General features: G+C 38.4%; 2 protein-coding genes across 2 annotated transcripts; both read right to left on the reverse strand.

Annotated features, from left to right (window-relative positions):
* Positions 1–624: 624 nt before the first annotated feature.
* LOC131434130 (uncharacterized) lies at positions 625–2193 on the reverse strand. Its single transcript, XM_058600774.1, has one exon. It carries the CDS (start codon positions 2191–2193, stop codon positions 625–627), a length of 1569 nt encoding a protein of 522 aa, XP_058456757.1.
* Positions 2194–2375: 182 nt separating this feature from the next.
* On the reverse strand, positions 2376–7749 carry LOC131434131 (uncharacterized). Its single transcript, XM_058600775.1, has 5 exons — positions 7357–7749; positions 4989–5510; positions 2787–4915; positions 2526–2717; positions 2376–2475 (listed from the first exon to the last, which is right to left on the reverse strand). The coding sequence occupies exons 1-5, from the start codon at positions 7747–7749 to the stop codon at positions 2376–2378; spliced, it is 3336 nt and encodes a 1111-aa protein (XP_058456758.1).
* Between the last annotated feature and the right edge of the window lie 18486 nt (positions 7750–26235).

Genomic DNA, 26235 nt, shown 5'->3' on the forward strand with positions numbered 1-26235 from the left:
ACGAATCAAAACACCCTGTGGTTCTGTAATCGAAAGTATTGTCCACAACGAATCCATGGTAAGACTGTTCGATTTCGGACCACCCTAAATAACTAAATTTTTACAGCAGTGCTTTCAATACGATTTGCAGCAGCTTAAAACTATTTTTATTCAAATAAAATAATCGAAAACAATAATCTTATTAATTCTCTTTTCTTCACTTTCATTTGCTTACTTACATTAATAGTTTTCCCTTTTTCTTCTTTCTTTTCAGGTTAGTTGCAGTTTCAATAAGTTCAATAAACATTATAACATTTTTGAACAAATTCTTCTCACCTACTGTTAGATCGATAATTCATCTGTTTTCACGGTAGGTGCTAGATCTACTTCGACTAACAATTCTGGCTCTCAATATCACAAATTGTCTAAAAAACACTATCGCTTACTGGCTAAACTCTGTTTCAACTTCACTTATGCTGTTGTTTATTTTTTCTTCCTTCTTGCTTACAACATACTCACTGACATCGATGCTCTGATCCAGGGTACATGAATGCGACGTTGTCTCGTTCTGCTGTGGTGAGTTATGTCGTCGATGGGACGTATGCACCGGTGCGTACATACCTCTCCCCGTAACTCTGGTGCAGGCTAATTAGCATCACCGGATTTACGATCCTGCACTTCGAGCACCGCAAGAATTGTTACCGGCCTCCTAAACTTACCCTTTGTCGTCTCTACCATCGCCTGACGGATTCTGCCATCCGCTCCCGGGTAGATTTTCGTCACAACGCCACGGACCCAGCTTTTCCGCATCGCGTCGTCCGTAATGTACACCAATTCGCCACGGGATAGTGGCGGTGCCTCAGAGTGCCACTTCGTCCGTCGGTTGATCAACGGCAGGTATTCGGACACCCACCGTATCCACAGCTTATCTGCTAGTCGTTGCGATCGTTTGTATCGATCACGGAGTGCTTCGGCTTCGCTTGTCGACGGGATGAAACACTCTGCATTGATAGCACCGACACCGCGAATGAAATGATTCGGGGTCAATGCTTCTTCTAGTTCCGGCTCCAGAGAAACATAAGTTAAAGGCCGAGAGTTGATCAGGTCCTCGGCTTCTGCAATAGTCGTCAGGAGTACTTCATCGGTCAATGACCGACCATCGTCGAATACAGTTAGAGCTGCTTTTACGGAGCGAACAAGTCGCTCCCAAACCCCGCCCATGTGAGGTGCGCTGGGTGGGTTGAAATTCCAGCGTGTCCTGGAATCGGTAAACACGTTTTCACAATCGGTCCCAATCTGCTGCATGATCTCTTTACTTGCTGCTTGGAAATTCGTACCGTTGTCCGAGTAGAACTCTAGCGGTTTCCCTCTACGGCACACGAATCGCCGTATAGCCATCAGACATGCCTGAGTCGTCAGGCTGTGCGCTACCTCAAGATGTACTGCTCTCGTCGTCATACACGGAAATAGACAGATGTATTGTTTTTCCGATCTTCGGCCAACAGTTACTGTCAAAGGCCCGCAATAATCTACGCCGGTATGACTGAATGCCGGAAGATTCGGCGTAACACGCGATTCCGGAAGTGGAGCCATTCTGGGGGTCGTCGGTCGACATTTGTGCACCTTGCACCACACACAGTCCCTTGCGATACGTTTCAGCTCTGCGCGCAGTCCCTGAATGTAGAAACGTTGGCGTATCACGTTTACGGCAGTCTCCGCGTTCCAGTGAGCTACTTGTTGATGATAATAATCAAGCAGCTTATCAGTGACCGGATGCTTCTTCGGTAGAATAATCGGAAACTTTAGTTCGAATGGCAGCGACGATCCTCGTGCTGCTCTACCCTCCATACGTAGCACGTCCTCGGCATCCAAAAACGGGCTCAAACCGTAAATACTACTGGCCCTTTCCAGTTGGTGATACTGTTCAATCGGTAGATGTCGGTTCTTCTTCAACGTCCTGACTTCGTCTTCAAAGCAATCAGCCTGAGCCGACCTCCAAAGATACGCCTCTGCCTTTTGGTACTCTTCGCGCTTCAACGGTACAATCTTCGATCGCGCGCCTTTTTTTACCACCTTCTCGAACACCGCGCTAGTCGGAACTGCTTCAATCGGCAATCCCTGTCTCTTCAGCTTGCAATTCGTGATGAATCTGAAGACACACGCCAGCGTTCGAACTAAGACCTTCCACTTCGAGAACCGCTGCGGCTCCACCATCGATTCAATCGTTCTAACCTCGTGAAATACGATCCTCCGATAGACGAAGGAATTCAGGACCGCGAAACCAATATCCGTCAGAACAAAGGCTGTGCCTTTTGTCCCACTTTATCAAAGCGTCGGCAACGTTGCATTTCGTTGGCACCCATCTCCAATCAGTGAGCTTCGTCAGACTGTGTATTTCACCGATCCTGAATGCCACGAATTGCTTGTATCGGCGATGGTCGGAGTGTATCCATGACAACACCGTTTTCGAATCGGACCACATGAATCGTCGTTTCACTTCAAGCGAAAGAACATCGGAGACAGAGTTGGCAAGTCTTGCACCTAACACAGCTGCTTGGAGCTCCAAACGGGGAATTGACATGTGCTGTAGTGGTGAAACCTTTGACTTCGACAACCCAAGCGAACATATTGGTCCTTCGGTCGTCTTTACCCGGAGATACACAGCTGTCCCGTACGCGTGTTGACTCACGTCGGTGAACGTATGCAACTGCAGGCTGCCGTAGTCTACTGAACAGCTCCTACGAAAGAAATAGCGAGGAATTCGCACGGTTTCAACATCCGGAAGCCGTCTGATCCAATTTTCCCACTTTTCTGCACAATCGCTATCGATTTGCTGATCCCACTCGCATCCGCTGCGCCATAGATCTTGAATCAATAATTTGCCATAAAACGTAAAGTTCGTCAACAGTCCTAACGGGTCAAAGAAGCGCATCACGCAACTCATCACGATTCTTTTCGTTGGTAGTCGCTCACCGGACAGAAATGGTGTTAGATCGCCTCTCAACGTGGTGAAAAACGAAAATTCATCGCTAGCGGGACTCCATACGATCCCTAGTACTCGCTCGGATCCGGATTCCTTATCTTCACTAAAGCGTACGCACTGATTGGCTTTTCGTTCTCCCAAGGCTACTAAAAACTCGTCGGAGTTGGAGACCCAGTTTCGTAGCTCGAAACCGCCCTTGGAATGGACGTAACGCACATCTTTTGCTCGTTCCACTGCTTCTTCGATTGTGTCCGCGCTGTCAAAGTAGTCATCGACGTAGTGATTTTCGATTATGGCTTTTGCAGCCGCTGGAAACTGTCCCGCATATTCTTTCGCGTTTATGTTTTTTACATATTGTGCGGAGCATGGCAGGCTCGTCGATCCAAACGTTGCCACGTCCATTACGTAAACATCCGGCTTCGCGGACGAATCGTTCCGGAACAGGAATCTTTGTACTCGCTTATCTTCATCTCGAATCCGTAACTGGTGATACATCTCCTTGATGTCCGCGCCAAAACCGATTTCCCGCTCTCGGAACTTAGATATAACAGCTGGTAGGGCGGTTAGCATATCTGGTCCCTTCAATAGCTTTGAGTTTAGCGAAAATCCTCTAACTTCTGCTCTTGCATCCCATACTAAGCGGAACTTCTCCTTCTTTGGATTGTAAACGAAATTCAGCGGCACATGCCACACTTTGTTGCTATCAAATGCCGCTAGCTCTGACGATGTCGCCTTGTGGGCGTACTCTTTAGCCAAGTAGTCAGCGATAGTTGTACGTACTTTATTGTACAACTCTGGATTTTTCCTTAGACGATTCTCCAGACATTTTAAACGCTTGACAGCCATAAGATAGCTATCGAGGAATTCGGGGTTATCTTCCTTCCACAGCAGATATGTTTCGAAGCAATCACTAATCCTTTTTGTTGTCTTTTTTAGTATATCCTTCGCTCTCCTGTCTTCTTCTGGTTCGGGAAGCAAGGCCACCGATATACCAGACTCCTCTAGCGTATAGTAGCTCTTAAGCAGATCATGGAGCTCTTGGTTCGTAACGGTGCTGCACGTATGATAGCCGACAATTCCGCTACTTGTCGTGACTGCTTCCATCGGACCGTAAATAGTCCAGCCTAGCTTCGATCTGACAGCTATCGGCTCTTCTGGCCGACCAATTTTGGATTCTATCGGCGCGTACAGGTGTATATCCTTTAGCCCGATCAAAATCCGTGGAGTAGCTGAACGAATATCAGCAATCGGCAAACCTCGTAGATGATCGTACTGTTTCACGATTTCGGACAGAGGTAGGGAATGCGTCGGAAGCTTTAAGCTTTCTACCGTGTGAGCGCCTTTTATCAGAAAACGCTGAGCTGATCCTTTTGCAGAGATGCGGAAATTCACGCACTGTGAGTATTTTTCAAGTCGGGAGACTCCTGCAGTCCATGTCACGCGTAGCGGTTGCGTTGCACCATTAATTCCCAACCGACATACTAACTCCTTTTCCACCAGAGTGTACGACGAGCCTTCATCCCGGAACGCGATCGTATCTACTGCAAACTTTCCGCAGTACAACGTAACAGGAATCATTCGAAAGATTACGGAAGACTTCGGTTGGCTAGAATGGATGTTGCAGTTTGAACTGGTAGACGATCTCACCGCGTGTAGCAGAGGATTGTGACGATCTTTACATCCTTCGATGTCGCAACGAAAACTAAGCTTACAGTTAGCCGCTCTGTGTTCGTTCAAGCAAAGTTGACACAGCTGCCATTTACGGACAGCTTCCCACCGTTCGACGAGAGACAGTTTTCGAAATTTGTCACAGTTTCTAATTCGGTGATTCAGTCCACCACAGATTCTACACGGTATTCTCTCCTTCATTCGTTCTGGTCTTCGTTTTGCTCTTTCTAGATCCATATTCCGCAACTCCGGATGATTCTCCGTATGCCACGATTTCACTTGCGTCTTGTACGATACTCGTAAGAAAATTTGATAACGTTCGCAGTGTAACCACCTTGCTTCTTCTTCTGTACCGCACCCAATCCAGCTGTGTTCCTGCGGGTAGCTTTTCGGTTAGCTCTTGAATGAGCATCGGATTCACCAGATGCGTAGTTAGTCCGGTAGCTTCCAAATGATCGGCAAGTTGTTGGACTACCACTTCGAACCCTATGAAAGTTACCAACCGATCAGCCTTCGGCGGTGCTGTGTTGTGAACCTTCGCTAGCAGCATGTTCAGTAGGCGCTCTGGTCGTCCATACAGCATACGTAGGGTCTCAATGATGTTCGGAACTGATTTCGGCAAAAGTAGTCTGCCTCTCACCGCTTCTAGCGCTTCACCCTTTAGGTACTCTTGAAGTCGCGCCAGGTTTTCGACATTGGAAAAGCCGCACGCCTTCGTCGACGTCTCATAACTGCTGATAAACATCGGCCATTCCTCCAGATTGCCGGAAAACGTAGGTAACTTCCTGGACAAAAACTGCCGAGCGGACAACTGTGCTTTAGTCGGCTCACGATGTTCGCCCCGTTTCGAATGATCAACTTTTCTAGACGATCGTTTTACCTTTTTTTATATATATAAAAAATAGGTATAGAATTCGCTCAAACTTTCGAAAATTTTTCCGAGGCCCGGAGGGCCGAATGACATATACCAATCGATTCAGCTCGACGAACTGAGCAAATGTCTGTGTGTGTGTATGTGTGTGTGTCTATATGTGTGTTGTCAACTAAGAGGTCGAGATCACAGAGATGGCTGGACCGATTTTGATCAAACTAGTCGCAAATGAAAGGTCTCCCCGTCACCCAAAACGCTATTGAATGGTTTTGAGATCGGATGTTTACTTTTTGAGTTATTCGAAGTTTTATGTCAAAATTATCAGTTTTTTGACAGTATCTGTCACAATTGACCTTGAAAACAGAATATGTTTTCAGACTTAGATTCCGCACGATAATACCTATTCAACAAGCCATAGATTGTTAAAATCCGTCCATTTTTAACGGAGATATCGAAATTTTTGTGTAAACGACTTTTCCCCCTAATCCAGCAGTAGGAGTTTTGAGCGCTGTCTGGCAAAGAAATGCTTGGGAGCAACGGAAAACACGATTTTTTATACTGTTACATACAATTGTTTCTAAGTACCAAAAAGACAGTGTACAGCATCCTTTTTCATGACAATTTGCCTCGGACCGATTTTAGCACGGCTCGTTTTTGGCAACATAATCGTTCGAATATGACATATACAAACCAGATGATGGCAGATTTTTTTTTAATTATATTGTTTTAAACTACTTACAGCAATAAATGCTGGAAGAACATAACATCCATATACCATTCGAATCAGTTCGTCGAGATTAGCAAATGCGTGTGACAAATAATTTCACTCAATTTTCTCTGAAAATTTCTTTTCTTCAAATTCAGATTCATACGAAAATTCGTATGCTCCCAAACAAAGTTCCTGAATTATGTTTGGTTCCGACCTCTGGTTCCGGAACTACAGGATGAAACGAAATCAAAATTGTGTAACTCATTCTTCTCGTAGATGGCTGAACCGATCTAAGATTCAAATGAAATCTAAGAATCATCTAAGATGCAAATGAAAAGTTTCAAGATTCTTTAAAACATCTTGCTCTTCAGTCAGATCCAACTTCCGGTTTCGGGGATACAGGGTGATTAGTATAAAAATGTCTATTCCACATAAATTAATCAGGTTTATCGGGTTAGCAGATTTGGATAGTCGATAAAAAAATTAACTTTTTTCAGGTTTAGTGGTATTCAGTTGTCGATTCAGAAGGCACCTAAAAATTTAATTCGTGCTATGATTTCTCAAAGATGTCTTCACTGATTTTCAAATATTTTAAAACAAATGTAAACTATACAGCTATTCAGGTGAATTTATCTGACTTCGGCCATACCGATTTTAGATTTCCGGTTCCAGTATAAAATCGTTTCTCAAAGCTCAATCGTTTTCTCTAAAAAAGCCTAATCAAATTTCAGAAACAAAAATTCAAATTAAAATAAACTTATATACAAAATTTATTAATTTTATAAATACATACAAAAATTAATGAATTTTATCCAATTAAGCTTCAAAGTTGTACTCAAAACTGTAATTTATTCGTCAAATGACCATACGAATCAGTTTGGGTTATGCTGGTTCCTGAATACCGGCTCTTGAAGTACCTCAAATTACCGTAAACTCTAAAGTGGAACTTACATGTCATGGCATGTTTAATCGATTATCACACTTCTAGATTTAAATTCGACGGTCATTAAAATAATGTAATGAAAACTTAAACACCGAAGAATATTCATGCAAAAAACACATGCGGATTGAAAAAAAAGGTATCATCTCACTGCTAGGTGGATTAATCACGTTTTTTCCTTTCATTTTTCTCGGAATTTGCCGAACTTGCTCCGATCCGGTACTACGCTCATCTTCTTCGAACGACTCTTCTTTTTCTTCTTCTTTGGCACTTTCTTTGCTTTCCGACTCTTGGACTTTCCCTAGCTTACGCATAATATTGGCGCTCTTCCTGGGAACTTCTGGATGTCCGGTTGGAGTTTTATTGCTCGCGTTACCAAACATGAAACAGTCCGGCAGAGTAGCCGGTCTTTTAACAAATTTTTCGACGAACTTTCGGGTTGCTTTCGGTGTCGAATGTTTGCGGTATGCTCCTCTAAATTCGCTCACGCTAGTTGACGACGGATCCACTTTTCCAGGCTTTTTATTCCCCGACTTTTTCTTCTCGGGCTCTTTTCCTGATGCTGCAGGCTCCGGTTGCGTCTGTTTACGCGTTACCATTTTCGAGCTTCCCGCTCCTTCACCTCCTATTTCATCCTTTTGAACGTCTTTTTCTTTAACTAACTCGTTTTTCCGTTTTGATTGCAACTGTTTCAACTTTCCTTTTATTTCCGTCCGCATTTCGTCCAGCTTTTTCTGATGGGCTTCTTCAGCAGCGATCTTTTTTTTATCTGTGCCTTTTCGAACGCCAATTCCATCTCCCTCTTTTCCTTTTCCAACGTTTGACGCATCTCGAAGAGCTCCTGTTGCATTTCCAAGCGCTTCTGATGCAAGACTTTTTCCTTCTTGAGTGCCTTTTTCTGTTTCTTTTTCTCCTGCTTGAGCTTTTCCAACTCCTCGTTTAGACTGTCCGAACTCGAATCGCCGGTTCCGATACTAACGCACTTTTGACAGCACCACGACACGTCCTTTATTTCCGCCGTAACACCGGCGCAACCAAAATGATACCATCGCTCACAATGATCACAAAATACCATTTGCGACTCTTCATTGTCCGGACGATTACAAGCCGCGCAGTTATATCCTGACTTTTCAGGATTTTCTGGGTTTGGATTTGGTTCAACCAGTGTTAATTTTTAAGTTTGTTCGATTTCGGACCACCCTAAATAACTAAATTGTTACAGCAGTGCTTTTAGTACGATTTGCAGCAGCTTAAAACTATTTTTATTCAAATAAAATAATCGATAACAATAATCTTATTAATTCTCTTCTCTTCACTTTCATTTGCTTACTTACATTAATAGTTTTCCCTTTTTCCTCTTATTTTTCAGGTTAGTTGCAGCGGTGCGCTTTTCAATTTCCTGTGATATCAAGTTTCAATAAGTTCAATAAACATTATTACATTTTTGAATAAATTCTTCTCACCTACTGTTAGATCGATAATTCATCTGTTTTCACGGTAGGTGCTAGATCTACTTCGACTAACAATTCTGGCTCTCAATATCACAAATTGTCTAAAAAACACTATCGCTTGCTGGCTAAACTCTGTTTCAACTTCACTTATGCTGTTGTTTATTTTTTCTTCCTTCTTGCTTACAACATACTCACTGACATCCAAGGATGGCTTTTATCGTATCAAAGAACGTTCGCTGGCAACTCTTCACCGATTGAATCAGTGCCATCAAAGAGAGTTGGAAATCATCGCAACAACAAAAACCCGACATGGCTCATTTAACATAGAATCGACACCAATGCGAGAGCGAATTTCTCTCGATGACATTTCTGAGAATCAAAGGTGAGCACGCTGCTGTGGGGATCCTCTCTGAAGCAACAAACGGTCGCTTATTCTCGTTTCGCGATCCGATTCTATACAGGCAGTTGATAATTGCGATAGAATCATTTTACTATTGCCGCTTATTCTAACTATGTGCATATAATCTTTGTATAAGTTATGTCTATGAAAATGTATGTGAATACTCCACACAAGGGTTTTGAAATATTGCAACCTAGTATGAGAATCATCAAGTCGAATCATCGATTCGATTTTCTGCGATAATTGTCAACTTGCGATTCTCTCTTGGTAAATTCCACACAGCGGCGATCATTATCAGACTGCAATTTTTTTAAGGGCCGAGAAATACTCAGAGTATGAAGTGGAGCGAAGGAATGTAGAAAAATTCTCTCGCGGTTCATGCATTGAGAGACTCGAGTTCTTGTAGCATCTTCTACCGGATTGAAAATGTTGTATACAATATAGATAGCAATATAGCAGCTTCTGTGAAATTTTCGGCAATCACCAACACTGCTGACATCTATGCTCTGATCCAGGGTACATGGATGCGACGTTGTCTCGTTCTGCTGTGGTGAGTTATGTCGTCGATGGGACGTATGCACCGGTGCGTACAAAGACTATACTTGGAATCTATAAGTTTGTGAAAATCGATTTGGCCATCTTGAAGAAAAGTGAATGAGAACCTTTTGCCAGTTTTTGACCACTATTTCCAATACTTCCTGAATCTAATTTCACGGAGCCGAATTGGTTCGTATGAGCAGCAACAAATATAACCCACAAGTTAAAACAGTCTTGAACCTAGTTGAAAAGAATTTTCCCCCCTTTCATTTCGTCACTTCTGGTGGCAGCATAAAATTTTTAACGCTTAACCATCTGTAAGAAAATAGTGAGTTTCATTTTGGAATATTTCAACACTTTTTTCGGTGCTTCCAGAATCGGAAATCGGGAGCCAGGATAGTGGGAATCAATTTGATAGGCCGTCTACTAACAATAACTAACAGTTGGAATAGTTTCGAGCCCAGTTCAGAAATCTTTTTAGGTTTTTGCTTCGCCACTTAAAGTGGCGATGTAGAATTTCCAGCATTCTTCAACCTGCAATTCCGGAACCAAAAGTTGTATCCGAATGAAATTCTAAAGCTTTGTATGGGACCATAAGGCCTTTGTTTAAATATAAGTTGGTGAAAATAGGACTCGCTATATCTGAGGAAAGTGCATCGTTTGTGAAGGCGTGTAGTGTTTTCTTCTTCCGTGTCAGCACGTACCGTTGCTTACCGGTTTTGTATCGTTATTTTATATGGCGGTTTGAAAGCTTTGGCACTCATCGCCCTGAAATTACTGAATCGGAAGTAGGATCCGGATGAAATTTCACAGTAGCTTTTGTGACAATATGATCTTTAATTTAAATCAAGATTTGATAAAATCGCTGAGAAATCGAAGTGAGTTCCACTTTAGGAGCTGTTATTCACCACTTTCGGTGCTACTGGAACTGGAAATGGGGGAGCAGTACTGCCGAATTAGGTTTATATGCTCACAAACTGAAAAGCTCTGCAAATTAGGAGAATTTATCAGTCAGTTTTGTTGGATCGTTTGTGAAAAAATATTCTGGATGGATGGATCTAGATGCAATGTTCAAGAATTTTTTGAATAACTTCAATTTCTTTCGTTTTTAAAAACTGGTTAAGCGATTTCCGAGAAAATTGAGTGCACATTTTAGTTACATACACACATACACACACACGCACAAACATTTGCTCAATTCGTCGAGCTGAGTCGAATGGTATATAACACTCGGCCCTCCAGACCTCGGTTCAAAAGTCAGTTTTCACAGTGATTGCATAACCTTTCTATATGAGAAAAGCAAGGAGGTATAAGATTATAAGGCATATAATAATTAAATTTTGCAAAATAGATTTTTCGGCTAAGAAAAACTATAGTACACTGTTTTAAGAAATAACGAATTTATTAATCAAACAAAATAAAAGAATTTTAAACTAGTCTATTGTTAAATCTACTCTGTCCATAGCTCAGAATCTCAATGAATTTGACACCTATGGAAAATACAAACACTCATTCGTAAAACCCTCGATTAACACAATAATCCGCAATAATCGTTAAAAAATTACCCGCTCCGGATACAACGTTTCGATAATGGCTTTGTATTATCCTTTTAGCTTCTAGCTTTTTTGTTTGAACAAGACGCCAATCAGCTTAATTCTGAAGATGGGTTTTACTCGCTTGAGCAGCGCTGAATTGGTGCCGTTAATCAGCGAAAAATTAATGATTTGCGAGCTGACAGTCACAATCAAGTCGAGATAAACTGTGACACATCGGCAACGCCTCTTCACTGTTCAGCCCAGCCTGCGCCACTATGAGCGACATAACCGGCTGTGTCAGTTCGATTCAAGTTCAGCGTATTAAATGGAACTGTGATCGATATCGGCGAACGGCCGCGTATAAACGGCAACCTTCCATTTTAAGCCGAAAGATGATGATAAAAATTGGAAATTTATGATTCAGGATCTTCCCTTTCGAATGTGACCCTGAACCGCGGAGACGCGTTCGTTTGTAACACGATCACCTCACGATCTCCTAGAATTGTGGCGCATCATCGGATCATTTGTCACCACCGTTCCGTCCTTGTCCTTGGCTGGAATCAGTTTGAGTGTGGTTCTCTCGGAACGAAGTTTCACTCATCTTAGCCCAGATTGGATGCAAGCATCAATTCAACGTGATGGTGTATGATGTTCGATTCAATAGCAGTTTGAATAATATTTAGAATAATCGAATGTCGTTATCATTAATTATTTGAGATTTTTTAATAGCCTAGTTCGATGATTTACTATTTCTATTCTCCCTTCTATTTGCAACGGAAATCTTCGTTAAATGTGATGGATCACTAGATAATTTGAGTCGGAAATGTAAAATCAGGATATATTCGAATCAAATTGCAGCAATGAATCTTTGCAGCCTTTTTAAACATATCACCCTTAGTTTGCACTATTCCTGGGGATAATTATAATGAGTTTTATAATAAAAATGATTATTAATAAGAAGTGAGAAAGTAATTTGAAATTAAAATTTTCACATTAGTTACCTTGTAATTCCAGTACCGGAAGTCGTATCCAAATGAAATTCAGGAATTTTGTACGAGACAATTATACCCTTCATTTTAACCTAAGTTTTTGAGAATCAGTGCAGCCATCTCTGAGAAAAGTGAGTGCACTTATTTTTTTTTGGTGCAAATATGGCAAAATGATTCTGGAACCGCAAGTTGGATTTTAATAAAGTTCAGGAACTTTGTGTGGGGCAACAAGACCTTTCGTTTTCGTTTTTTGGCTATAAAAAAAATCCTAATGCCATCCCAAACTCATTATTAGAAAAAAGAACGATTTTCGTCATAATTTTCGGTGATGATAAAGTAAACGATTATCACCTACACTGCTCCGATGCTCACATCTTCCATTCCCGCCAACTGTCTCGGTGGAACGGGAATAGTGCATAAGGGTGTAAAAACAAACACACCAGTGTGAGCAAAAAGTAAGACATTATTCATAATTTCAAAATTCTTTATTTATTCTTCTAAATCCATTTCGTCCGTCTCAAAGTAATCCCCTACGACCCCAATGAACTTATGCCAATTATCTTGGTGCAAAAAGCAAAATTTTCATAATTCCGGCCTCTTTTTACGAATTGCTTTCAACGAATTCTTCGAATAAAATTCCAAAATTCACAGTAAGTCAACGTCAACGCGTTCTCGACCATCTTCGAACAACTTGTACTAATTAAACACACAAAATTTATTGGAACTTCTTGTTGAATAAGTTCACTCATTGTAAAAATCGCCGATTGAATTTTTAATACTTCAGGAAGACAGATGTATACTAAACACTAATGAATATTTTGACGTGACACTTGGCACAGATGTCACTGAAACTGATACCAACCTAGAAAAGAAGTATTTCGACGAGTAAGGTTTCCGCGCGAAATCCAATTCAAAAGTCTTACAACTTTTTGCCCACAGTAGTACATACACACATACAGACATTTTGCATACTCGACGAACTCGAACTGAGTCGAAAGATATATAACCCCTCCGGGCCTCAATTTCACAGTGATTACATTACCTTTCTAAATGAGATAGTCCATCTAGATCATTTTTTTTAAACAATGCATGCAGTGACATTCTGAGACAAAGTTAATATGTCCAGAAAGTTTCATTCCAATCTGAGAGGGTGCTGCCAACATTTGTTCGAGTTGGCGCGAAATTCCTAATGCTATCCCGAACTCATTATCAGACAATCAAACGATTTTCGTCAACATTTCCGGTGATGATAATGTAAACGATAATTACCAACTGTCTCAGTGGAACAGGAATAGTGCCTAATTTGTAATATACCTAAGTTTAGCAGCAAGTATAGATTCTTCTTCAAAAGAACGATTGAAAACAAGAAAATATTCGAATATTTTCGGTATCTTTACCAGTACCAAATAGTAATTGAAATAAGAAATTACTGGACATTCACTAGGCTACGAAAATGTACCAAATAAATAAATTTTCAATAAACGTATGTGTATTTTTTGAAGTGTGATTCTTGTACCAGGTTATATGAGAGTTTTGCTACAATATCAGATAAAACATATCTATTATATGATATTACACTATAAAGCAACATCAACGCATTGAACTAAACAGAGTTGAACATTACTAGCATTATAAACGTCAGCTACATTAGAAAGTGAACAATTTCTTATAATACCCATTTTATTGTATTCAACTTATTGTTATTTCAACACAAAACTCAATGCATAAATTCGCGTTATTTTTGTTGTGAATGCGACTTACTTTACTATGAGGCGCCTTTTCTAAATTTACACTGTACAAGAATGGGCAGAACTTTATCACGAATTCTTGAAATATTTCATTATAATGAATAATAAAGGAAAAAATATGATTTTTTGAAAATGTTAGATTCTAAGGTTTCCCTGGAGTAACAAATTTTTTCAATAGTTTTTATAGGCAAAAAACTTGAAACTCGTTTTCCTCGAAAGCAGGTTTCGAAAGTCCGTGTCCATCGTCATTCAAAAACTACTGCATCAATTTTTTTCAAATTTTGCACATACTTTCTATATATAAAAAACCAGACCCCAACGTTTTCCTTTTCGTTGTTTGTAACTTTGGGGAGGTTTAATAGCTACAAAATGGTGGATTTTTTCGTGCAAAATCATAGTTAACAATTTGAGCAACCACCAAAAATTGAAAAAATTTAAATAAAATCAAGCAGAAAAATTGGGGTCTAGAAAAACTTCTACTCTAATAATGCCGCGTTCATTTGTTCACTTCTGATTAGTCTGCGCTGAGATACAGTGGACACCGCAAGTCATAATTTTTAGGAAGCGTTCTCAAAAATACCTCTTCATCGACTTATTTCTCAATATGTTTCCACTAAAAAAATACAAAATGTTGTGTGTGTGTGTTTAATAATCTCACTAGGTTTTCTGGGAAATGGTTGAACCGATTTTGACAAACTTAGATTCAAATGAAAGGTCTCATGGTTCCATACGGAATTCCTGAATTTGGGTCCGACTTCCGGTTCAGGAGTTATAGGGTAAAGTGTGTTCAATATTGTACACCGTCACTTAAACTGGCGGAAAAAACCGTAAAATATGTTGTAAACTGAACTCAAAACCGTTATTGCTAATCTTAGGGTCAAATGAAAGGTCTTATGGTCCTACCAAAAATTACTTCAACTTTTCGGATATAACAAACATTTAAATCGTCATTTAGAGTGCGATGGCAAAATTGTATAAAATCTTCAAAATTTGAACAAAAACTAGTAGCGTTTATACGTCACGTTAGTTGGTGGCCGTACTAACCGACTTCGATTATACCGGTTCTCGGGTTCCGATGCCGGAAGTGCATATAATAGTGAACCCACTTCGTTTTCTTAAGGATGACCTACGCGAGCAAAACACTGTTTCATTCTGTTTGTTATACTAGTAAATGCACAATCCATCTCTTGTTTTTTTTTCTCAAAAATCGAAGAGAAAAATTTTGAATAGAATACCACAATATTATATGTACCTGAGAAAGGCATCATTACACCACTAGGTGGATTAAAACAGGTTTTTATATCATGGAAAACATTTGAATTTATTTTGTTGAACGATATTTCTGGAAAAAATTCGCAAAAATGATGATTTTTTTCATCGTTTAGACCCAACCCTCCGTTAAAGGATTACATAATTTTACCTCTCTGAATGTCTGAAATTAATCCGGTACTGAACTTTGATAGTTTCTTTCACTGTTATATTCAAATCCAAAATGAAATAATCGACATCAAAATTGTTGCTATTTAGAACCATAATTGTATACCCAAAAAATTATGCCAAATTTTCCTTCACTGCACTGTATACGGCCTATTTTTCAATCAGTTGTAGTTCGTACTTGAATTTTCTGCTGATTTGTTATATGAAATGCAGAATCTAGATTCGAACTCAACTCATCACTCTCCATCACGAACGCCTTCATGAAAGGTTTTCTTCAGAACCACCATTATTTTATCAGACAGAACTATACTGGGTTAGCTGGTAATGTTTAATTGTATGTCAAAATGTTGTTGTACTTTAGTTTAGATGTATCGTATTAAATTCTAGTAGTGAAAAAGGGGAAAGCTTGCACAATTCACACAATCGATCAACTTATTGATATTCGGAAGTGTAAAGAAAGAGTGTCAGTTTTATTCGTATTCACGATATCTAGTTATGTCTCTGACATTACACACCCGTACGTTTTTTACATGAAATTTTTGCTCACGATATAACGCCATCGAACCCACTGTGCGCTCTACTGTCATTCGAAACAGCAGCGAGCAATATGGAAAATGAAGAAACTTTTACATATTTCGGTTATTTCAGGTAAAATTTTACAATTTTGTGTTGTCTTTTCAGATTTTTGTGAAATTTTTCTTCGAACATTATTTTTCATTTTTCTTTCTTTTTTTTTCTTTACGTTTTGTCTTGGACTCGTCAGCGCAGAGCAGTTCAAATTGAACTGCTTAGTGCAAACTTAAACAGTTCTATTTGAACCTCTAAGCCTAAGATGAATTGTTGAAAAAATGTAAAAACGGTTATGTGCCCAAAGCACAAACTACGGATAACCCCTAAATAATTAATTTTCAGTTTTAAAATCATCCCGTGGAACGGACGGTAACCATTTATACATTTTAAAAAACCAATTACGGCTCGACAAGGTAAAATTTTAAAATCCGAACAATACTTGTGATAAATTTCATTGCGACAACTTAAGCGTTTTTTTGTTTTTCGAAATTCTGTCTAGTTTTTAAATAATTGATCAAAAACGCGACACTTATGTAGCGACATTTCACATTAATAATCAAAGCGCAAAACAAATTTTAATATTTGTGCAAAATAGAGCTGGTCATGTTTCAGATATTTGTAGTCGAAACTCGATCCAAAGCCGAACCCGACGCACAGTGGTTCAAAAGCGCAATTTCACGCTCTTATTAGATAATTGATAGGAACGTGGTTTTTGAGGTACAGTATCTTCAGCTCAGTTGCTCAGAATGATAGACGCCATCTTTTGGCTAATTTTATTTATGTGATTAATCCCCCTAAAAGTGAGATAAATATATTACTTTAGTTCAGAGCCAATATAGGGGCTGAGTTACTTCGACAAAGTTGTTCAGAAAGTTATTTAAAACAAATTTGCTGAAGATACTTTTCCCGTAACTTGAGTGTAATTCATGATATAATGTATTTTCTGAAAAGGGTGTTCTAAAACCAGTTTTTGTAAGAAAACACATATATTTTCAATTTATATGAGTTTTTCATCTTATACAAAGTTTTTCATCATTAAAAACTACACAACTTTCTCAAACATACTATGCTGCTATCATTTCAGTTTAATGAAATAGAACCATTTTTCATGTATTTTTTTTTTAATTTCAACTTGTTTATCATTAAAAGGCGCAGAAAGGTGCAGATGAGACTACTTACATATTAAACTACTTCAAAAGAGCTTTCATACCGTAGTTGAATTACTCGTCTGCGATCGTCTGCAGGCGAGATATGTTCTTTTCAAATATCCTTGTCCTTGACATTTGCAATGATAAGGTTCATTGTATATCAGATCAGACTTCAGTATATATTCGTTACCATGGTAACTCTCACAATAAATGATTTTTATGGACATCAAAGTCTACAAATAGAAAAGTTTAGTAATCATAACTGACGTTATTTTGAAAGTAACTGTCAGACGTTTTTTGAAAGTGCCACACGACTTTGAAAAAAGGCAATCATCATGTTGAATTACGTTATGTCAATTTTTGGTAAGTTTTTCTATAGAAAAGCTCTCCGGATAAGTATCCTCTATTCATCCATTGAAGTGGAGATCGATAAACGCTTGCTATATTGTACTATTCACAATGATTAAGAAGTTCCTTTCATACAGATTTCGAGAATATTTTACACGCGAGCAATACAGATCACTTACGAATCGGGATCCCATAAATTAGTTATTAGTTTCATTGGATCCTTTGGTTACAAATATTTATGAAGAAGTCTTTTAGCTGGTTAAGAACATTGTCAGCTATCATAAAATAAATACAAATAACTAAAAAATGAGTTTTGATCATACTTTTCTCTACCAGAAGATGCCATAACTTAATTCCATTTGATGATTGCTTTTTTTAAAAGTCGAGACAAAACAGTTACTAAACTGTTCAATTTATAGACTTCAATGTGCAAAAAAATCATATTTTGTGACAAGTACCATAGTAATGAATGTATACTGAAATTTGATCTGATATGAAGTGAACCTTATCATTGCAAATGTCAAGGACAAGGATATTTGAAAAGAACATATCTCGCCTGCAGACGAGTAGTTCAACCACGGTTTGAAAGCTATTTTTAGGTAGTTAAATATGTAAGTAGTCTCATCTGCACCACTCTGCGCCTTTTGATGATAGACAAGTTGAAATTAAAAAAAAAACATGAAAAATGGTTCTATTTCATTAAACTGAAATGATAGCAGCATAGCATGTTTGAGAAAGTTGTGTAGTTTTTAATGATGAAAAACTTTGTATAACATGAAAAACTCATATAAAGTGAAAATATATGTGTTTTCTAACAAAAACTGGTTTTAGAATAACCATTTCAGAAAATACATTATATTATGAATTACACTCAAGTTACGGGAATAGTACCTTCAGCAAATTTATTTGAAATAAATTTCTAAATAACTTTGTCGAAGTAACTTAGCCCCTACGTTGGCTTTGCACTAAAATAATATTCTTATCACACTTTTAGGGGGATTAATCACATAAATAAAATCAGCCAAAGGTGGCATCTATCATTCTGAGCAACTTCGCTGAAAATACTGTACCTAAAAAACCACGTTCCTATCAATTATCAATTAAGAGCGTGAAATTGCACTTTTGAACCACTCTGCGACGGGTACGGGTCGGGTTCGGGTTTGGAGGAAAAATTATTCTCGGGTTCGGGTCTGATACGGGTAAAGATTTTTATTTTCGATTGAGTACGGATCGGGTTCGGGTTTAAGAAATTACTTACCCGACAATTTCTAGTGCCTAAAGCAGTGAAATTACCCTTTCGACAATATCGCACTCGACGAAATAATTATTCGGCAAAATTCCGCTGTCGCTGTTTGAAATATGTAACAGAAACCGATTATGACCCTCTTCGATCTGTATTGGTAATCCACGTAAGATGATTGACTGAAAACTACTGATTTCAGTTCATTAGTGTCCAATCAATCTCACAATCCAACTAATTTTGGTATGAATAAATCTAAGTGCTGAACGTGCAATAATATAATACCGATCGGGTCCCGATTTGCCACCAAATTTGTCTGCACTATCGCCGTCCATCATCGCACCTTAAGTGGCAACAAGCGGGGTTTGTCTTGGCTTGTCGGCGGCTAGGAGATGCGAATGCAGATGAGAGACAGACGCAGAGATGACAACATTTTCGTCCAGATGAATACCCACGGCGCGGCATGCAGACAAAAACGATCTCCTTGTGATGATTAGACTTCGCTTGTCCACTTCGATTGACTGCGCCTAGAGGTCATGGCAGGACTCTGACGATCTTCCACTTAGAAAAACCGACTCAGAAAATCGATTGTTCCACTAGTTGCGGAAGAGCATTTAGGAGGGGGCGATCGCCCCGGAAGTCACTGACCCAGCTAAAGTGAGCAAAACCAATCGGACACTTTTGGTGCGATTAATATTCTACGAATACCTCATTTATTGATGTCAGTGTGAAAGGTCGCGTCCAATTCAAATGCATCGACGGGCTCTAATTGAAAATACCTCAACAATATGTCGGTCGAGGACCACGGCTCAGCCATTGTCCTGAACGTTTCCTAGGTCAATATCAAGTCGTTTTGTTCCTTGGCACGCGATTGACCGTGAAGGATTTGTCTCACTTTAGATGAAACTCCGGGGACGAACCCACTGGGATGGAAGAAGCGAGGAAAGAAACGTGTTAAACCAATTTCAATACATTTATCGTTTGTTTTCGCCCCCGTTTGTTTGCCTACCCACCTGCCTGCCGCCTGCCAGCCTGCCTGCCTGCACAGAAGAAGAGGGCTAAATCGTGATCACAATGTTCGACTTTGGAGGATGTCGTTTAGCTCAAAGCGACTTAGGCATAAAGAAGATGATGAACGTGTTTTTGATTGGGCACAGACTCGAAATTAGCTCGCCGTCGATGATAGTGTTGCCTTTATTTACATACGTGACAACTTAATTGCTCAAAATATACACAGTTTCGAAGGATTTTTTAGCATAAGGTTTCGAAGCCATTCAAAACATATGAATAATAATAAACTTTATGATGGGTTGTTGGATTATACTAGGGCAATTAAGTTTAGAACACTCTTCTGTTGGTTACTGGTTCTCAATTTCTAGCTCCGGTTAGACGTTGTGTGATCGAAACAGAAAATCAACCGAGCTCAAGGTTACATCGTAGGAAATTTGATTCTTTCCCCATCTCATTAGGAATTCTAACCGATTTTCTAACTAACAGCTGACGACAGCGCGAAACATTTGATAATGGCATTTCATCTTTTTCAGGTGAGCACAGGTGAGATTTACGGACTAACGTCAAGCAGCTTTCGGCAGATGTTTTTCTTGTGTAGACGATGAATCTTTCGACTGGACGAAACCATATCGACGTCACAGATTTCCGAACAATTTATTCACTATCGAAGTTTTGATAGTAGAAAACCGGTTTGAAAAACGGAATGGAATCTGGATTACCTCGAGCTGGTTACCGTTCCGAAGATACTAACCTGTCTCGAGGACTAGTGACATCGTTTAAAGCCCGAAACTAATTTGAGTGATAATCTGAACTCGTAGGAATTGAATTCTTCAATGAATACTCCTTGATATTCTGCTTTTCGTTTGGTTACGTAAACTTAGCCAAAGGATTGTAATTCGATGTTAGCGGATATTCGAAAAAAGTTGAAAAAAGTTAGTAGGGTGGTCCTTATTTAGATTGAAATCTGAAATCTATCTTTCTTAATTGAACTCAAAAATGAGTTGTTGAACTAATTATTGCGCACAATTTGTGTTGAGTTAAGCTTTTTCACATGAGCCACCAATAAAAAGTTATGATTGTTTTTTCATCAAAAACTAATCAATATTCAAATATCAATATTCATTAAATGCCAGATCGATAAAAATGTATCCTATGCGGTTCCTGATAGGTCATAATATAAGTTAAAATTTACTAGAAAATTGGAAGGGTGTTATTTTTTTAGTCATTTGAATTAGTTTTAAAAATACCTTCAAAAAAACTCAAAAACATTGCATAACTCTTGAACGCCTTAACGTATCAACAAACTTCCTTTAGCAAATAATAGTACTAAATTAGTCCTACAAGTGTTCCATACATTGTCCATTAGAGAAATGAGACACACAAAAACTACAGCCGAAAATATTTTTTTTTGCGGAACAAGTTTAACAATTTTATTACCAATATAATTGATTCAATCAATTTGGATACTGTTGTCTCAATAATCGTATCGTTATCAGGAATCAGAACTAATTGGCTCAAGTGGTACGTTCCCCTACCACATTGGGTGAGAAACGATAGAATGTCCTTTAATTTTAGCTCCGCATACACAGACTCAATCATGTATGGAAAACCATAAACCCGGATACGTAGTTGCGTCAATGCGGGACAGTTCATCATATCAGATGACATGAAGTACCGTAATCGCATTCACATTAATCACATGCATAATACTCAGCACGTTGAATAGTAGCCATGTGATAATTGAGTTTGCAATGTCCTGTCAGAACTCTGACCAGAGTACTGCAATGATGCTTGGAAAAATGCAGTAGACACTTTGACATTTTCAGATTCAAAGGAATGGTCTACTGGTTGCACGTGGCAGAGAAACTACACCAGAGAACCTAGTCCAGAAGATGTGCCACAGTGAGGAGAACTGGAATGCAGTGTCGACCGCGACCTCCCAGATCCCAGCCGCGAACGCCGGCCGCTAAAGAGGGATCAACGATTTTAACAAACTTAGATTCAAATTCAATTCTCATAGTCACATAGATTGCTATTGAATATTACCCGGATCGACATTCCGGTTCGGGATTAACGGGGCAATATGTTAAAAAAATGGAGAAAAAGTGCACTTGATTTTCTTAGGGGTCTTATGGTCACATAAGTTGCTATTGAATTTCATCTAGATCCGAATGAACTAGACAAGTTTCATCGATTTTTTCAGAGACCGCTCATCCAATTTTCACAAGCGTGAAATGAAAGATCTTACAAGCCCATATAATCAAATCTATCAAATTTCATCCGGAGACGACTTCCGGAGTTACAAACTGATAGGTATACAAATTTCTTTTTCAGAGGCGTGTTTTTATACATGGTACGGAAAAATTCAATCAAATACATTCAAATAGCCGTATACTTCTTGAATTGGACAGATTTGGTTAGTTGATGACCAAATACATTGATATTGGGTTTACCGGATCTTCGTTTCAGATTGCGGAAGTATAAAAAAAGTGATCCTGTAATCCAAACCGGAACCGGATGAACTCAGATTCAAATGAAAGGTCTTATAGTCCCATACCAAATTCCTGAATATTATTTGGATCCGACATCCGGTTCCGGGAATATGGGGTAAAATGTGCTAAAATTGTTAAAATAATTGCACCAACTTTTCTCAGAGATGACTGAACCGACTTTCACAAGCTTAGATTGAAATGAAAGGTCTTGTGATCTCACACAAAATTTTGTTTGGATAGGACTTCCAGTTCTTGAGTTATGGGGTAAAATGAGCAAAAAATGGACTAATTTTGCTTCATAGTACGCTTATTTATTAAGGCAGTTTACATGAGATTTTCTTCGCCGTAACATTACTTTTACATAGAGTTCTTATCCTAATATAATTCCAACATAGTCACAACGATTTGAATTTAATAAAACATATTCCTCTTATATTTCAAATATCAGATTAGGTATTTCTTCATATATTTTATTTTATTATTTTAATACATTTTGTTGATAATTTCATAAACTATTTCGAGTTCGTTTGTATCATTACATCATTTGTATTCAAATATAGCTATTGGTTGAACTGATGGACTCAGTTAGAATCATAACTACGTATTAAAAGGTTGAATTATTTGATAATTATTATTCAATACTAGCTGACCCGTCGAACTTCGTCTCGCCTAAAAATTATTTGTTTGCAGTTTTTTTCGGTTTTTTAACGATATCAAACTAACTGGAGATTATAAGAGGAGAAAGAATATGAAATCATAGAGCCATAGTACTCAAGGAAGAGCAAGGATGTGAAGAATAAAGTGCGGAAAAGTGAGACGTGACAAGGGTCATTTAAGTAAGCAGAAGGCTTTTCGTATCTAAACTTTTACCTTCTACCGTATAGCAGATTTGTCAAACGACTAAGTGGTTAACGTTTCTCTCCAATATGATTACTTAATCTACAATCAACGGAATTCGACACACATTCGCTTTTGCTCAACAAAAGAAACATCACCAAAAATTAATGTGAAAATGTGAAATACTTCTGTTAAGTAAAAATAGAGCAAATGAACAAACTGTCATCTCAGAATATATTTACAATTTGTATTTAGCCCAAGTAACCAACAGTTTGTAAAAAAAAGATTTTGCTTAACTTGTATACAAAGCATTCGGAACAGTCCGTTTTTGAAAAATTACCCATACTTTAATGTTCACCCGACGCAACAGAACATACTTTGAAGCAGGTACTAAGGAACTTTTGGTGACTTGGAGATATGACGCTTACATTTTAAGTTGATATTGATCTTACCAATTTAAACATTCTTCTCAGCAAGTGGATAATTGTGATAGAATCATTTTACTATTGCCGCTTATTCTAACTATGTGCTTATAAGCTTTGTATAAGTTGTGTCTATGAAAATGTCTTGAACACCAGGGTTTTGAAATATTGTAACCTAGTAACAGAATCATCAAGTCGAATCATCGATTAGATTTTCTGCGATAATTGTCAACTCGCGATTCTCTCTTGGTAAATTCCACACAGCGCCGATCATTGCAAAACTGTATCTATTTTGGTAAGGGCCGTAAAATACTCAAAGTATGAGGTGGAGCGAAGAAATGAAGAAAAATTCGCTCACGGTTCATGCATTCAGAGGCAGCGAGTTCTTGTAGCATCATCTACCAGTTTAACGATGTTGTATACAGTGTAGAGAAATATCGAGCCGCTCTCTGCCAAATTATCGGCTATCACCAACACTGCTTCTCAGAATATGAAATAGTCTCAATCTATATTGAATATTGATATATAATTGTCACTTATTATGTGCGCTTCGTGGAATCTAAATCATTCGAAAGCAAAATGCAAGAAAAATCTCTTAGTTTGACCGGAGCGCTTCAACAGCACAATCTTTTCATTGATTCACATTGACCAATATTATTCATTTGACACCATTACACACAATCCATCAACTGGTGAACGATATTAGAACTTTTTCTTTTACAGCGGTATTTCTATAACAGTCATATGGATTCCGCCAGTCATTTATGTCGTTTTCGCTTGATGCCCAACCTAACCCAGTTTCCTCCCCAACTGCTGTCAAATCGTTTATTTGAACCTAGTTTCAACGTAATTGAACTGAAAATCGAGTCAGTTTCGAGTCTGATTGTTATATCTGGTTTGCTCACAACCCCGTTGTTAAGTGCGAACCCAACTTAGTTTCGTGAAAAGTGTTTACTTGATGAAACTACCCTGAGTCTGTTTCAGTTTTACCAAGCGAAAAAGACGTTAGTAAGCAATAATGTTGATACCAAATTAAGCACGTGGATTAAAATGAAAAATCACGTAGATCAAGTATGCATGTGGAATCTCCACACAAAACAACTCGTTGCATGCCAAAAGATTCTTTCAACGATCTAGTATTCCTTTCTTCGACGACCAAACATTTATGCAACTCGTTGTGCGCCAAACACCTATCGATGATCTAGCAAGCATAGAAGACTTTTTCAACGGAAAATTCCATTGTCCATACAAAACAACTTTATGGATTTTTCCCACTTTTCCGGCAAGTTTTCCTAATTTTTTTGATGTACGAACCTGGTTGGGGTAAAAAGTGATGAGACAAAAAAAAGAATCATGTAAATCCGTCCATCCGTTCTTACGTGATGCGATTACAAAGAATGATCTCTGCATTTTTATATATATAGATAGATGTCGTTCAGCACTGTTTTACTTTACCTAAGAAAAACGGTAAATTATTGCCAGCAGCGCTTTATACCATGTTCACATTAGCGCTGATATCACTTGATATACCGAGATGATATGCATATCATGTCGAAGTGCTCACATATGATCGAAATAATATCGTTTGACAATCAAGTTGTCATATTGAATGTTCCCATTAGGAGTAAGATCAATAATATTGCTTTTCTCTCCTACAATTCAATCAATAATTGAAGTCTCGCATATATCGGTCTCACAACGCCAATGTTCTATGAGAAAATCAAAATTATAATGATTGTTTATTGTCACTCTCAAAGTGATGTTCATAAACGAGTGCGTTCAATGCCATTATCCGTGTTGCTAGTTGCGATTTTTGACAACTCGACATGATATCGTACATAACATCTCGGATATGATGCTAAAATGGTGATACGCCATCAAATTGTATGGGATATCAAGTGATATCGCACATGATATCATCGGATATCAAGTATATCCGCATATCACTTGATATCAGCGCTAATGTGAACATACTATTAAGCGAATGGCTTCAATTGCACTCAGACAATTTGTTAAGAGAAAATAATGGTTTGGAGCAGTGCTGTTGTTGTTCTATTAGCTTTGGTTAGTCGCTAGCTTCTTTGATGGGACGCCATAATTTCTTTGGCGCTGGGGCGCAATGCAATAGGTTGAAGTTAAAATTTGATTTTTTTGAACTTGTCTTTGACGAATTTTGCATTTTTAAAGATTTTTCTGCACGAAGCGTTTCTATTACAGTGTTTAGTGAAATGCACTCAGCTGCAATAGTTAAACTTGATTTGAGATGCAGATGCTTGGCATCGTGTCCCGGAGATCTTCCTCCCCCCTTAAATTCATATTTGGTTTAAAATTGTTTTTTGCAATTATGAATTTATTCGAATTTAATCTGCATTTCGACTGAGGAACTATCAAAGATTCTAAGTTATTCGCATTTCACTATGAATTTAATACATTTATTGAATAAATTCAGGACTTTGTTTAATTAATCGAATAAAGCTCAAGCACTCTCTTATTTCATTTTATTCACATTTAGCTACAAAAATTGTTAGAATAACCTTTACGAATCCAAAAGAGATATATGAATCATCAAATTATATGCGGAAAAACAGTGATATGTTTTCTTTTATATGTCCAATCAATAATAACTTGTAAGCTCTCCTAAAATATTTGAATCTAATAACAATGTTTTGAAATTAATATTTTATTTTGGGGCGTTTTTATAGGACATGTTCAAATTCTAGTGTTGTTATTTAAGGGATAAACAAACTGGTTTGGTCAGTTAAGCCAACGGTAAGAATTTAACATCTTTGTTGTGCCGAACAACATTTATGCGCTCGCTGTAACTAAAACTTATTATTTACTGTTCACCAACTATATGTTTTTTTTATTCCATTCTGAGTTCATGCTGAACAAATTAGTGAAACATGCACGCAAAGCTATG

The sequence above is a fragment of the Malaya genurostris genome, chromosome 3 (assembly GCF_030247185.1).
Source record: "Malaya genurostris strain Urasoe2022 chromosome 3, Malgen_1.1, whole genome shotgun sequence".
Taxonomy (NCBI): Eukaryota; Metazoa; Arthropoda; class Insecta; order Diptera; family Culicidae; genus Malaya; species Malaya genurostris.

Bases quoted from the DNA above. Each gene is read 5' to 3' on its own strand.
- LOC131434131 (XM_058600775.1), bottom strand. From the start codon at position 7,749: ATGGTAACGCGTAAACAGACGCAACCGGAGCCTGCAGCATCAGGAAAA. The intron at 4,916-4,988 runs GTGCGGTACAGA...GTATCGTACAAG, and splicing joins CAGGAACACAGCTGGATTGG to ACGCAAGTGAAATCGTGGCA. The intron at 2,718-2,786 runs GTGGGAAAATTG...TTTCTTTCGTAG, and splicing joins GATAGCGATTGTGCAGAAAA to GAGCTGTTCAGTAGACTACG.
- LOC131434130 (XM_058600774.1), bottom strand. From the start codon at position 2,193: ATGGTGGAGCCGCAGCGGTTCTCGAAGTGGAAGGTCTTAGTTCGAACG.